Genomic DNA, 14900 nt, shown 5'->3' with positions numbered 1-14900 from the left:
TTAGAGAGTTGATATTCGAGAGAACTCAAAGAGTTCTGATGGTCTTCATCCTGAGGTGATTGCCTTTTCGAGCACTTGAGTGTTATTCTGAAATAAATATTTGTGAAGTTGAGAGAGGAAGAGTGCATCAAAGCTTCAATGATAGCAAGAGTTTCCGTCATACAAGTAGAAGAAACATGTTTACACTTTACACCAACAACGTTATACGGTAGATTTTTAAAAATAATATTTTTTAATAGTATAGGTAAAAGTGATGGAGAATTCTCACAAAAATAAGGGGGAAATTATATACAATGAACGAACAATAAACAAATGCCAAGTGTAAGAAGACGATGACTACATATAAATTATAATGAAATTATTGTTAATAATATTATGATTTGGATAATGATGTATATCCCAACCATTAGGGATAATAAAAGGTCAACGTGCGTATAAGAGTATATTCTATAAAAATTTACCCATTGGCTTAAAAGTAGCCACAATTCCCAGCCAACTGTTTAGAAAACAAAAACAAGAAAAATTAAATAACAATAAGAAAAACGAAGCGAGGAACGGAGAAGAGGGCCAGCTACCTTTCGCTTCACCATGTTTAGTGGGACATTAAACGCACTCACTTACTGCAGTGGCTCACAAAATCCCAAAATTATTAAACTAAACTGGTATGAGCCATTCGATAATATATTATTTTATTTAAATTGAAAAGAATTATAAAATTTTAAGATATGTCACTTTCTGTCTTTTAAGAGAACTAGTTTTCGAAAATTTTGAAATTTATTTCAAACCCTTAATTGGAAATTATAAAAATAGAATATGTATTTTATATTTTGCACAACATATAAATATTTAGGATAAAATATGTGTATAAAATAAATATAATTATTAAATTTTCAACACATATATTAAGATATAAATTAATTTAAAACATATAAAATATTAGGAATCAACTGTTACTCATTTAGTGACTAATAATATATATATATATATATAGACGATTCAAATCAAACTACACAACTACAACAAGTTGCATAATAAGTTGTTCTCGAATGGAATTAGACTTGATTAGGCAGTCTATCCAGTTTAAGTTTTTCCTAGAGCAGCTAATGTTATAGATGAATCTGTTGTCAAACAGGCTTTGTTTCTAATTACTCTTTAATTATAGATAGAAAAATAGTTTGCACAAAAAAAAGACAGTCTAACTGAAGATTATTTATCTAAATAATTTGAAATGAAGCCAAATGGATTTGTTTGAACCATAAAACTAGAAAAAATAGCAGAAACCAATAATTTCATTTTATATCAAACTCAAAATATTATTGATAAAAGTCAAAATTTGATCAAATAATTAAATTGTAGATATATTAATCACCATAAAGAGAGGAAACTGAGCTTTCAAATTTCTGAGCTTTAGCAAGAATATGGTGATGGGTTTGTTGGGTTAGTAAATGAATTGATTTTTTTCTTTTTGACATATCTAAAAGAAAGCAAAAAATACATATATATATATATATATACAAATTAATGTAATTACTAAATACGAAACTGATATACACAATTTTAATTATGTAAAAATTAAATTAAATATAATTTAACTAAATCAAAATAATATAATAAAATTATTATTTTTAAAACTAAATCCAAATTGCTTAAAATATTATTTTATGATTTAGTGTATCTTAAAATATATATATATATATACCAGTTTTTTCACTTTTAAAAATTATTATTCATGTCATAAGAAATCTCCTGATAAAAATAATATAATAATATTTTTCTATGCCGTTCAAAAAAACATTTATCTATTAAAAGAGAAGTACACAACTTTTTAATGTTTTATTTTTTTGGGGGATCATTCATTAAAAGTATAGTTAATACTCCCTCTGTTCCTAAATATAAGATGTTTAGGTAGAAACATAAATATTAAAAAACTACTTTTTGTCTAGAAAATATCATTAAAATCATAAATTAATGGTATTCAACCAATTACAAAATAGACTATTAAAATATGATTGAGTACACAATTTTTAATAAAGTAAAAGTTACTTTGAAAAATGAAAACATCACATATATTAGTTTGTATATACCTAATAATATCTCAACAATATCATGACTATTATCTCAGCAAGAAATATATGGAACTAAAGCTTCATATCTTCTTTAAAATATATATTTTTATTTTATAAAACTGTGAAAGTATATAAACACAGCTATACTAACGTACATATTATCTGATTGTACGTTAATTCAGGAGGAATACAAAACTATAAAAACATATCTATTTACTGGTAGATTTTCTAATATATTAGGCAAAGAGTTTTAATATATTTTAATTTAATATACTTGGTGCTCATAATAAAACATAATACACGTGAAACCACATATATTGACACATAGATATTGCAAGTTTGCAACGACATGTTTAATCTACACAAATCACTAATTTACATCTTTACAGCCAAAATACATTAATGTAGGTAACAATACTCTCTCTCTGTTCAGGATAATCGGGTTTTACTGTTTTTGCACACCAGTTAATAAATTACAAATTTTTATTCAGTCTATCTCATTTGTCTAAAAACAATAATATCTATAGTTACTACAACCAATATAAATCATATTGCAGAATACCAGTGGTCTTAAACATCAAATTGCATTTATTTTTTTATATAAAAACATGAAAACATCATTTAAAATGAAACAATTTTTTTTCTAAAACACTATTTACAGTGAAGTGGAGAGAGTACTAACTTGATTTAAATGAGTTAAGGCATGATACTTTGTTTTTTCCCCTGATACAAATTAAATGTAAATCCCATGATGATAAACCAAACAAAATGGATTAAGCAAGGTTTTGAACAAAATATTACAATGGCAAATTGATATTTATAATGACAAACTTTTTACGAATAAGACTGAATTATAATAATGTCAAATAAAACACATGAAGCAAATTTTAATTCACAAAATAAATAAATCCATGCAAGTGAACGGATCAAACTCTAGTTGATGATTAAAATATGTTCGGTAAAAAGATTGTTTCTAAAATGGTTATAGATCGATGAAGTGATTAAAGCATTGTTGATATACTTATTGGTTTGCCAGATATTGTGATCGTGCAAGCAATTTGTTTCTTGTTGTTTCATCAATAAATAATAGGATTTTAATTTAATTGCTGAAAAGTATATTGGTTTAAATTTTAAATTTATGTGATATTTAAAATTAGTTGAGATTGGTTGTACGATGTTGCGGCAAAAAATAAAATAAAAATATCTATATTATTAAAACAGAAACATTGTGTTGGACCTAACATTTATTTTATAAGTTTTTAAATTAAATACATCTTCCTACTTTATAGTTAAACCTACATTAAATCACTAATATTCTTTTTCTTATACTACTATCAATGTTTCCAAACAATATAGTCATTTCTTTATACTACTATCCATTTTCCCAAACAACACTATAATTAATCTTATGTCCAAACAACATAAAATATTGGAACTTATCTTTTTAATAACCAAATATTTAAATAAATTAAATAACTAAAAAAATATTCAAATTTTTTATAAAAAACGAAAATAAATAAAACTTACTTTTACAGGTTTAAATACTACAACAACATTTCAATCAATGATAAATCAATTAAATTAACATATTATTTTATTTATATTTACTACATAATGGTTCTATCATTTATTTAAGTAAGATAACAATTCAATAATAGCCATTACATAAAAAATAAATATATAAACATTATACAGTGTACAATAACTATAATAACAAAAACAATTATGAAAAATGTTCAAAATATATGTTATCTAAAGAAAAATGCTTAATACTAATTGTTAAAAAAAAATTTAAAGCGATTATAATATAAATGATTAACAAGAAAAATTACACAAAACAATTATAATAAAATTAATTAAGTTATATAAAATGGAGTAATATAATCAAGACATTTATTGTTGTTAATTATATCTATTATTTTCTCTATCAAAATTTTGTAGAAATGTCATAATTTAATAAAATTGTAAAACAATAAACTTTAAAATTTAGATTAAAATGTGACAAATTTTGAAACTAAAGCAATTTAAATCAAATTGGATATGTTAACATATCGGACATCCATCGGTTCAATTGGTTAGTCTTGGATATAGTGATTTTTATAAATATGGATATTTTTAAAACTTAAACTGAATTATCGAATCACCGGATTAACCGATTTGACCGCGGATTCGGGTCAAATTTAAAAGCATTGATTTAAATGCAAAGAAAATTCAAATAAACAAAATTCTTACAAATTAACAAAATATTTATTAATTATTAGTGAAAAATTTCATCATAAAATAATCCGTGCTTGTAGTGTTTTGTAGTGACATATAAACAAACACGACCTAAAACTATTTTTTCTGTTTGTGATTTTTTTTCTGAAGCTTTCATTCTTTTTATGTTTATGAGTTTTGTTTCTTAAATTTCATTCAATTCACAGCTTATACTTCTGATTTATCAAAGGAGTAGTAAATTTGATATTCCAAAAAAAAAATCAATATTTTGTGGATAAGTAAAAGTGTTGAAAATAGTAACGAACCTTGTGGGGAATCTTTGAGATTGCTAAATATTTTATGGGATTAAATGCAAGTGTTGTTTTTTCTGATTCATAGTTCCGTGTATGCGTAGTGTCCCTGGGTTAAAGAAATACGTTACTCCCTCCGTTTTTTAATATAAGTCGTTTTATAATTGTGCACATAAATTAAGAAAATCATTAATTTTTATATTTTCTAAACAAAACATCATTAGTTCTTTACATAACCACAAATCAACCAATGATAAAATGGAAGGTATATTATTATTGGTCATATAACATTGAGTGTTAATAAATTTTACATAGAAAACTGAAACTGTCATATAATTTAGAACATAAAATTTCTCTAAAATGATTTATATTAAAAAACGGAAGGAGTATAATCATAGAAAGAAAAATATAAAAAAGGTGAACTGGCGAAAGAATAATAAAAACTAAAATTAAAAAAACTAACTTGAGACATATAGGAAGAAAAAGAAGAGAGAGAAGGGGAAAAGATGGTTAGTTTGTTAATTTAGTTTTTTTATGGTTATATGGCCAAATTTCTCTATAAAAAAGGTAAGAAATCGGCAAAACTTAAATTCCAGAAAATTTGTCAAAAAACAAACTTAAATTCCAAAATCTAAAGTTTAAAATGATAATAAAGTCGGAAAAGGCGTGATGAACCTATCTCCAAGGCTTCACATTTTCGTGATGTCTCAAATCACATATAGTGGAAGGTCGGTGCGAGCTCTCATCCTCTCTCTTTCAATTATTTTGTGCCTATAAAAGGGCAGTCTCCTCTGCATCATTCTTTGCTTCTGTGGCTTACAAAGAGCAGACACTTAGCAGAAAATTAAGGCTATTCTCATCAAGGCATTACTAGAAGAAAAATGGTTTGGATAATCTTTTTCTTCACGCTTGTAAATTAATGGTTTGTAAGATTTTGAACTGGGGACTGATGTGGTGGTTTACAGGAGAGCAAAGGGAGTTGGACGGTTGCTGATGCCGTAGACTACAACGGCCTACCCGCAGATAAATCCAAAACCGGTGGCTGGATCACCGCAGCTCTCATTCTTGGTTCGTTTTATTCTCTTCTATTTTCTTCATTATTATTAAGTTCTGGACATAGGTTGGTAATTTTTGGTATCTTCTCTATACTTTTGAAGAAACATTTATGCATTTGTAGATGTACTATTTGTCCAAAAATGTTACCTCTATACATAGATGCATTTGCAGATATACTATTTGTCCAGATTTACATGTAGATATATTCATATGCCATCATGATCACGAAAATCCACGAAAATCTGCGTTAAGTTAACGCATCTATGTATTAGCTAGAAACTAACTCTTCATTTACATGCACAACTGTTATTTGGGGTAAAATAATCATGCATAATTGTTATTATTTTAATATATGGTAAAATGAAGTAAAAGACATATGTCGCGCACATATTGGTAGAGGGTGGTAGATGTATTCACGTAGTTGATTAAATTTAGTCACGAGGTGGTTGTTCATGCGTATAAGTTTATTATTTCCACAATACGTAAATATATATGGTCAAGAACAAAAGAGTTTCAATCTCAAATCAGTCACTCTCACACATGATATGATAGAAATATGTCTTTTGAATATAAAAATATGATATGTCGTTGTTCTGAATCACGCTGAGTGTAGGAAAGATAAAGAGAAAAGAGACACGCCACATGACTCCCCATGATCCCATCTTTACTCATCCAATCATATATATACAATAATAATTTCCTTTCTGAAATCTGAATAATACTCAAAAGATATATTAAAATTAGAGAGAGAAAAACGAAAATTAGACATCAGGATTCACGAGTTTACTTAGGATTTATCAAAACGCCGACCTCTAAACCCTCATGTTTTGTTCCTTAATTTTCTCTTACAGATATTACCAGTTGTCTTGTTATAATATTCCGGATAATCCAAATTTGGTTTCGTTGTTTTCTGAGACAGCACATTTCCATTGGTTCCCTACATTTTGTAACGACAAATTAATTGATTTTTTACAGCCACGACTCTTTCATGGATTTAATAATGCAACAATCTCATTTTGGTATAAGTTACAAGAATAAATAAATTTGTAGTTGGAGTCCGGAAATTCTATGGATTGGTAGTGTCATTACACTCTAAAATATTTACCTTTCGACAGTCAAAACTCATTTACGACTACTTAGAAATGCGACCTTCAAACATTATCGAAATTCTAAAATAGAATAACTCTATAATAGAATTAGTTTATTCCATTTTTTCTTTTCTCTAAAATAGAATAACTCTATAATAGAATTGGTTGTTGTTCCAAAGGTACTATATTTAGAGTAAAAAATATAGTAATGACAAAAAAAATTACTTTTTTTTATTTTTTCAAACTAAAATAAAAAATAAAAAAATAAGTTACTTTATATATGAAATAAACCTATTTTTTACTCTATTATAGTATAAAAATAGAGTATCATTATAGCACTTTTACTCTAAAATTTATTTTAGAGTGGAAAATAGAGTATAGTTGGAGATGCCCTAAAATTATTGCGCCTTACCGTATTTCGTTATACTGTATTAATCACTGAGTCATTCACTACTTGGATCTGGGTTGTGAAATCTCGAAACACTAACATTATTAGAAGAATATTCTTATATGTAAAATGAACTGACTAGTAGTCTTGGAACATAAAAGAGCTGATAGAATATCTTTTTAAAAATATTGCAGGGATAGAAGTTGTGGAGAGGCTATCAACAATGGGAATAGCAGTGAATTTGGTAACATACCTGATGGAGACAATGCATCTCCCAAGCTCAAACTCTGCCAACATTGTCACTGACTTTATGGGCACTTCCTTCCTCCTCTGCTTACTCGGCGGGTTTCTAGCTGACTCCTTCCTCGGCCGTTTCAAAACTATCGCTATTTTCTCAACACTTCAAGCTTTGGTAAGACTCTAAAACAAACAGCTTTGGTTAATACATACATACATATATATATATATATATGTATACATAGTTATTAATGTTCTTTTTAAAAATCATTATGGCCAATAACTTGATACCTTAAAACGATGATATTTTATATTTCATATTATTTTAAAATAAATAAGAGTATTAGACTGCTCCAATGGTTTTTTTTTTATTTTCTCTTAAAATAAAGTAAACTCAAAATAAGTTTAAGTTTTACTCTAGTGGTTTGATTGGTTTCCATTATTTTGTCTCAATTTTTAAAATATTTGTTTCTACACCTCTTGTTTATTTCTTTTTTTTTTGGTCAAAAACTTCTTGTTTATTTCTAATAGCACCCTTTTATTTGATAAGATTTAAAATTTCACTCACTTATTTTAATTTTAAACTAAATTTTAAATTTAAAAAAAACATTTATACATCAATAAAATTACATAATCACATACGCAATAATATTATAGTTTTATTTAGACAGTACTATATTACTCTATTTAACATATTTTGTGTTTTTCTAAATTTTGGTATGATGTATGTTTAATGTTATTGTTTGATATATCACTACAGAATCATAAAGTTCTACATTTAAATGTTTAACTAACTTGTTATTTATAATTATGTTTTAAAGTATAATCATTTTATACATATCAAATAAAAAGTTTAAAGATATTTTTTTTGTTTATGCATAAAATAAAGTTTGCATAAATAAAAGTTTTATCAAAATTATAGGGATCATTTTGCAAAAAAATAAAATAAAAAATTCGAACATCAAAATGAGTTTGTAAATAGTATTTCCTCAAATATGGTGTAAATTATTCACATCCTCATTTTGTCCCCGAAAATGATAGAAATAGATTTTTCTTAATTTTTTTATGGTTTCTCATATGATGCGCCATTGAAGATATCATTTCTTAGTAAATCTTAGTAAGTTGAACAGTTGGCAAAAAAACTCCGATTCAAAATTAAATTTTCTGTTTCAGAATATATACAAAGCCCAGAATTTTACCAAAAATAAATAAACTATTTTTTGTCAACTGTTTTGGTCAAAAATAAACAAACTAATTAAATATACCTTCAATATAAAATTTTGATACGGCCTTCGACTGAGAACATATTTGAAACAAAAAAAATCAAGAGAAGAATTAAACATATGTTTGATATTAAACTCGAAACAACCTCATAATTAATAGTTTTTTTTTTTGGTAAAACCTCATAATTAATAGTTTGAAACGGTTTTAATATCCTGTATCACTATATAGGGAACCGGTGCACTAGCGGTGGCAACAAAGCTGCCCGAACTACGTCCGCCAACATGCCACCACGGCGAAGCCTGTACGCCCGCCACCGCTTTCCAGATGACATTTCTCTACATTGCACTTTACCTTATAGCCCTTGGAACTGGTGGCCTTAAGTCTAGCATCTCCGGCTTTGGGTCTGACCAATTTGATGACAAGGATCCTAAAGAAAAAGCTCAGATGGCTTTCTTCTTCAACAGGTTAGGTTAAGTCTTTTTTTTTTCATTGGCAAAGTAACATTTTTGTTTATTCACTAAAAACAAAATTGAACTTGGCCCGTGCAGATTCTTCTTCATCATTAGCATGGGGACGTTAATGGCTGTGACTGTTTTGGTTTACATACAAGATGAAGTGGGAAGATCTTGGGCCTATGGAATCTGCACTGTATCTATGGCTATAGCTATTGCAGTTTTCTTGTCGGGAACTAAGAGTTACCGTTATAAGAAGAGCCAAGGAAGTCCCGTTGTGCAAATTTTTCAAATAATTGCAGCTTCGATTAGGAAGAGAAAAACGGAACTGCCTCAAAGCATTGTCTATCTTTATGAAGATACTCCCGAGGGCTTGAGAATCGAACATACTGATCAGTTTCGGTACGTTAGTCTATTTCAGTTATAACGAACAAATATAAGTAATTTAATGTAGAATTTCCTAGCTTCATTAATGATCTAGTAGAGATCTTCCATAGAGAGTGCTCAGGTCAAGTTTCGCTATTAGGGGGATGACTAGCTAATTAACCTACTCTACTACGAACATTAGCAGTTGTATATTAAACTAAATTCTTATTTAAGAAATTTCTTGAGTGCAGCATGTTGGACAAGGCGGCCGTAGTTACCGAAGGAGATTTTGAACAAACCCTAGATGGCATCGCAATTCCGAACCCTTGGAAGCTAAGCTCGGTGACCAAAGTTGAGGAAGTGAAAATGATGGTTAGGCTTTTGCCTATTTGGGCAACCACTATAATTTTCTGGACAACATATGCCCAAATGATTACATTCTCAGTTGAGCAAGCTTCAACCATGAGACGCAACGTTGGAAACTTCCAGATCCCAGCAGGGTCTCTCACCGTGTTTTTCGTCGCGGCTATTCTTATAACTTTGGCTTTCTACGACCGTGTCATCATGCCTTTTTGGAAGAAATGGAAAGGAAAACCAGGTGACATAAGATGCATATAACATTCATATATATATATATATACATATAGACTAATCTTCAACTCACGCTTTATTTTTTAGAATTAGATATTTAGTTTTAAAAATCAATGGTTTAATTTTGGACTATTTTATCAATTCTTAACATGAAGATTATTTTGTCACTTTTGGTATAAAATACGGCCTATTTAATTATCTTAGAGTATATTTATTTAATATCCGTTACCTATGTATTGATAATTCAGGATTCTCTAGCCTGCAATTAATGGCTATTGGATTGGTCTTATCAACCATTGGAATGGCAGCTGCAGCCATAGTTGAGCAAAAGCGTCTATCAGTGGCGAAATCTAGTACACAGAAAACACTGCCCATAAGTGTTTTCCTACTCGTTCCACAATTCTTCCTAGTAGGATCTGGGGAAGCCTTTATATACACTGGCCAACTTGATTTCTTCATAACCCAATCGCCCAAGGGAATGAAAACAATGAGCACTGGACTTTTCTTGACTACTTTGTCACTAGGGTTCTTCGTCAGCAGTTTCTTGGTTTCAATCGTCAAAAAGGTCACTGCAACTTCTGTAAATGGAGGATGGTTGGCTGATAACATCAACCATGGCCGGCTTGATCTCTTTTATTGGCTTTTAGTCATTCTCAGTGGAATCAACTTTGTTGTTTATGTCATATGTGCGTTATGGTTCAAGCCAACAAAGAGTAAAGACTCAGAGGAGATGGAAAAGGGTAAGGGGTTTTCAGTTGAAGACTGCTAGTTTTCTTTTTCAGTTACGTTTCTGGTGTATCATATTATCATGCAACAAAGTCGCTTCCCCATCATGTTTCTTGTATTCCAAGTAACGGGGCTGTGTGACTTGTGTCTAAATTCCTACTTGTCAAAATTATTGTGCCTTCACTAGTTACGTTTGTAACATTTGTAACCTTTGTCACCTTCTCTCTTCTTGTTTTGGTATCCATCAGAGTGAAAAGAGAATAGTTTTAATTAAGTTCATATACGCAGTACTCGTTTTTTATTTACTTATGTATGCTCTCGTCTAATTAAGTTCATATACGCAGTACTCGTTTTTTATTTACTTATGTATGCTCTCGTCTTGTCATATTGTGATGATTGATTATGATTAGACAAGATAAATATGATGTGGGATATATAATAATATTCTTGCTCGTTCCACAGTGTAACTGTTTCGGCAAAATTAACTGTCCGCTTAAAGCATCCCAATTTTATACAACACTTTTAGTTGTTTGTAGGACACACTATAAAAAAAATTATATGAAGAATGAGGGCATAATTGTATTTCAGTGCAGGACATTACATGTTTAAAAAATAAGTTACACCGGCCCTGCCGGATGGTCAGATAATTTGCTTTACTCCGTTCCATTATGCCCTGCAATCTATCGTCCTCTGTATTCCTCCTGTTCCTTCGTCTATTTTAGATCTATTTAATGCCGTCTACTTCAGATCTTCAAACGGATCCACTAAAATCGAGTTTGGAGTATTTTCTTTAAGACTTGCAAAAACTTAAAACTTGTTGTCAAACACAAGAATAATTCCTGTTTTTTCACTTCACTATATTTTATCACAATTAATTATGCAACCCGCTAAGAACAATCAAAATTGAAGCTTCAAATGCCTTAAAATAAATTGTTATGTTTTGACCAAAAAAAAATTGTTATCTATTTCTTCTCACTCTTTGCACACAACACTCCATAATCTTCCATTGTATCTCCAATTTCATCCAAAAACTCTCATATTTTAGTTTTCAAAATCACAATAGAACTTTCTCAAGTTTGATAATTTTTGGTTACTTTTGTCTGAAGTTCGAACTTGTGGGTGCTTGAAAAAGTTAAACACGAAATCACACCGCATTAAGGTAATTATTCACTTGATTTTCGTCTTCATCAGATATGTGTCCGCGAAAGCAGATGGTATATATTAGTTTTGCAATTGACAATTTCAAAGAATGTTTCATTTGAAGTATGGTAATTATCATTCGAAAACGTGTATACTTCATTTGAAGTCCCTTAAAAATGAAGTTAATTTTTCATTTGACCAAACTTTAATTTTTTGAAAATAGACTTCAAGATAATTCTGCTGAGAAAAAACTTCATATGAAGGGTTTTCTAGATTTCATATGAAATCTTTACTCATATCAGTTTTGTGTTCGGAAAAAAACGTCAAAACATTAACAAAAAAATCAAATAGTAGAATTCTCTAATAAACTTTAAAAGAAGTATGCTGTTAATTTATTTCGATTTTAGTTAAACATAAAAGGAACTTTTGGTTTTGATCGACTTCATGTGAAGTATGAAAATTTTCAGATTTCAAACAAAATCTTATCCGATAAAATCAAACTTCATCAGTTGTAAAACTAACATTCCTTTTTGTCCAGACTTCTTTTGTGTCTTACTCCAAAAATTCAAATTTTAGTAAAATTATACTCAATTGCAACGCTAACTTGATTATCAAAGCAAACTTTATTCTTCTCTGATAAACTCAAACTTTTACAAAACAACCTACTAATATACGTAGGAAGATTTCAAATGAAGTTTGAACATTGAGCAGCTTTTGTTTGAAGTATTCTTTTGAAATTTCTAATTTCAATGTTAACCTAAAAAGCAGACTTCGATTGAAGCATACGTGTGAATTTTGGTAAATTTGTATGTCATTCATATTCATAATAAATTTTTAAGATTTACTTGTTCCTTCGTGTGTGTTTAGAAATTTTTTACTTATGAATGAAATTTACAAGTTAATGTGTTACAGTTATGAGATATTAAATTTCTTGTTAAATTATGCTTCTGGCTAATGTATGGGAATTTTGTTTGAAGATTTCTCTAGTAAGTTTTTGAACAAGACTATTTATGTTTTCTTATGTTGTTTAATGTGTTTTTCTTAGAATATGGTTGCTCTAAATGCAAACTATCAGATCATCCTTCTCCAAATTGTGTAAGTCAAACCCATCTCTTTAGGGAGTCACTTACAAAAGCAGGCTATATAAATCTGAACTTTTGTTATATTGAACTCGTGCACTACAAAAAAACCATTGTTTAACATCATTTATTTTGAAAGTGTGTTATGTTGAAATTGTGATACTATTGGTGACATACATAGTCTAATGTATTGGTCTGCACCACATGTCTAATACAAAAATCTAGTTTGTTGGTGCACTTCAATCATTCATGTCAAATTACAGAAATTTAATATTAAATAATATATAGTAAAATATTAAATTTGATGTCTACCAAAGAAGTATGTTATATTAATGTTAAATTTGATAGCTTACACAAATTAATAATATAAAATAAAAGAAACATAACGTGATCAGTTTTAAGAGGTATATTGAAGCAAGAAACATAACTAAAATATAAGTGAAACTCAACCAAAATTTCACTTTCATAAGATTTCTAAAGTTTACTCGATTATTCATAATCTTTATGGCTTAGATGAAATCGATTATAATGGGCTCATATCTTAAATTTTATGGAGGAAAATTTAAAATTTTATACAAATCTATAGATCTGCAAAAGAAAATGAAAATAATTTTCAAAAACCAAAGAAAGACATTTATAAACAAAAATTTGGTTAAGAAATCCATCTTGCTGGATTTAGATTTGGTTAATAATCCCATCTTACTATATTTTTTGGTGGAATTGAATCATATTTAACTCATCAATACACATCATCTTAGTTATATCATATTTTAACCAGTCAAATTATAGTATTTTTACTTAAGGGTGTTCTCAACTAATAAAAAGGACACAAATCCTAAAACTAGGGATCAATTATCTAAAACTTCGACTATAGATAGGCGGCTAGAACTGGGGTCCATAATCCAAACTATTGTAATTATGGATTTTTTAATCAATAAAACTATATTTTTGACCGTTTTTCCTGGTTATCTATATTGCTTAACAACTGTTAAGATATATTAATAATTAATAACTCATATATCCTATTAAATTAATATATATATATATATATCACATTAATAAAAAATTTATAGGTAATTAACAAATACAAAACTAAAGCAACACTAATCAAATATTGTTTTTATAGGTAAATGATTAAAATTTTATATAAATTTATCGGTTATTAGGTTGATTTTCAAATTAATTTTTTCAGTTTAACATATTTTAACTAAAACAAACAGAAATCCAAAACTAATTAGAATTCATATATGAGAAATTTATATACATATGTACCAAGGACGCAAAATTCAAGAGCGGATAGCCTAGCACGCAGTGTCAGGAAACAACCGTCGTTTGTCGTTCACATGGATCAAAATCTACCGGAGTGGTTCACAGAGTCAGTATGAGTCTGTACTTGATGACAAAAAAAAAAAAATCTAGAATAGCCTTTTTAGTTTGTTTTTTCACCAAAAGAGCCTACACGGAAAAAAATGATCAAAAGAAGTTCAATTAAAGAGCAACTATACACTTATACATTTACGGTTAACTAATCTAAACTTAGAGTTTAGAGTTGAGGGGTCAGATTTTAGGGGTGAAGTTTATAATTTTAAAAATAAATACATAAATATTAAAATTTCAAAAATAGTTTCAAAAAATATTTTCGAATATCAAAAAGAAAATTTGACAAAAACATTGAAAATATAAAAATGCGAATTTGAAAATATAAGTTTTTTATTCTTATTATTTATTTAAATAATTATTTATATTTTTATATCTATAAAACAATGTGTAGAAGAGTCTTTTACCTATTTAATGAAATATCTTTTGGTTATTTTATTTCATGGGGTTATTTTGGTGACCAAAACTTCAAAATGGCTATGTGAGGGCCCTATATATATATTTAAAACTGGATGATAAAAAATATATTTAAAATAATCATTAAATATAATATAATAAAAAAATTATTTATATAAAATGTAATTTTAACTTTATTAAACCATT

General features: G+C 28.2%; 1 protein-coding gene across 1 annotated transcript; it reads left to right on the top strand.

The window, feature by feature from the left end:
• Positions 1-5043: 5043 nt before the first annotated feature.
• Positions 5044-10980, top strand: LOC106358462 (protein NRT1/ PTR FAMILY 6.2). Its single transcript, XM_013798266.3, has 7 exons — positions 5044-5457; positions 5539-5641; positions 7300-7517; positions 8795-9030; positions 9115-9420; positions 9636-9982; positions 10224-10980. The coding sequence occupies exons 1-7, from the start codon at positions 5455-5457 to the stop codon at positions 10742-10744; spliced, it is 1734 nt and encodes a 577-aa protein (XP_013653720.1). The 5' UTR covers positions 5044-5454; the 3' UTR covers positions 10745-10980.
• The last annotated feature ends 3920 nt before the right edge of the window (positions 10981-14900 follow it).

The sequence above is a fragment of the Brassica napus genome, chromosome A7 (genome assembly GCF_020379485.1).
Source record: "Brassica napus cultivar Da-Ae chromosome A7, Da-Ae, whole genome shotgun sequence".
NCBI classification, from domain to species: domain Eukaryota; kingdom Viridiplantae; phylum Streptophyta; class Magnoliopsida; order Brassicales; family Brassicaceae; genus Brassica; species Brassica napus.
This window is presented reverse-complemented; position numbering and strand designations above follow the sequence as displayed.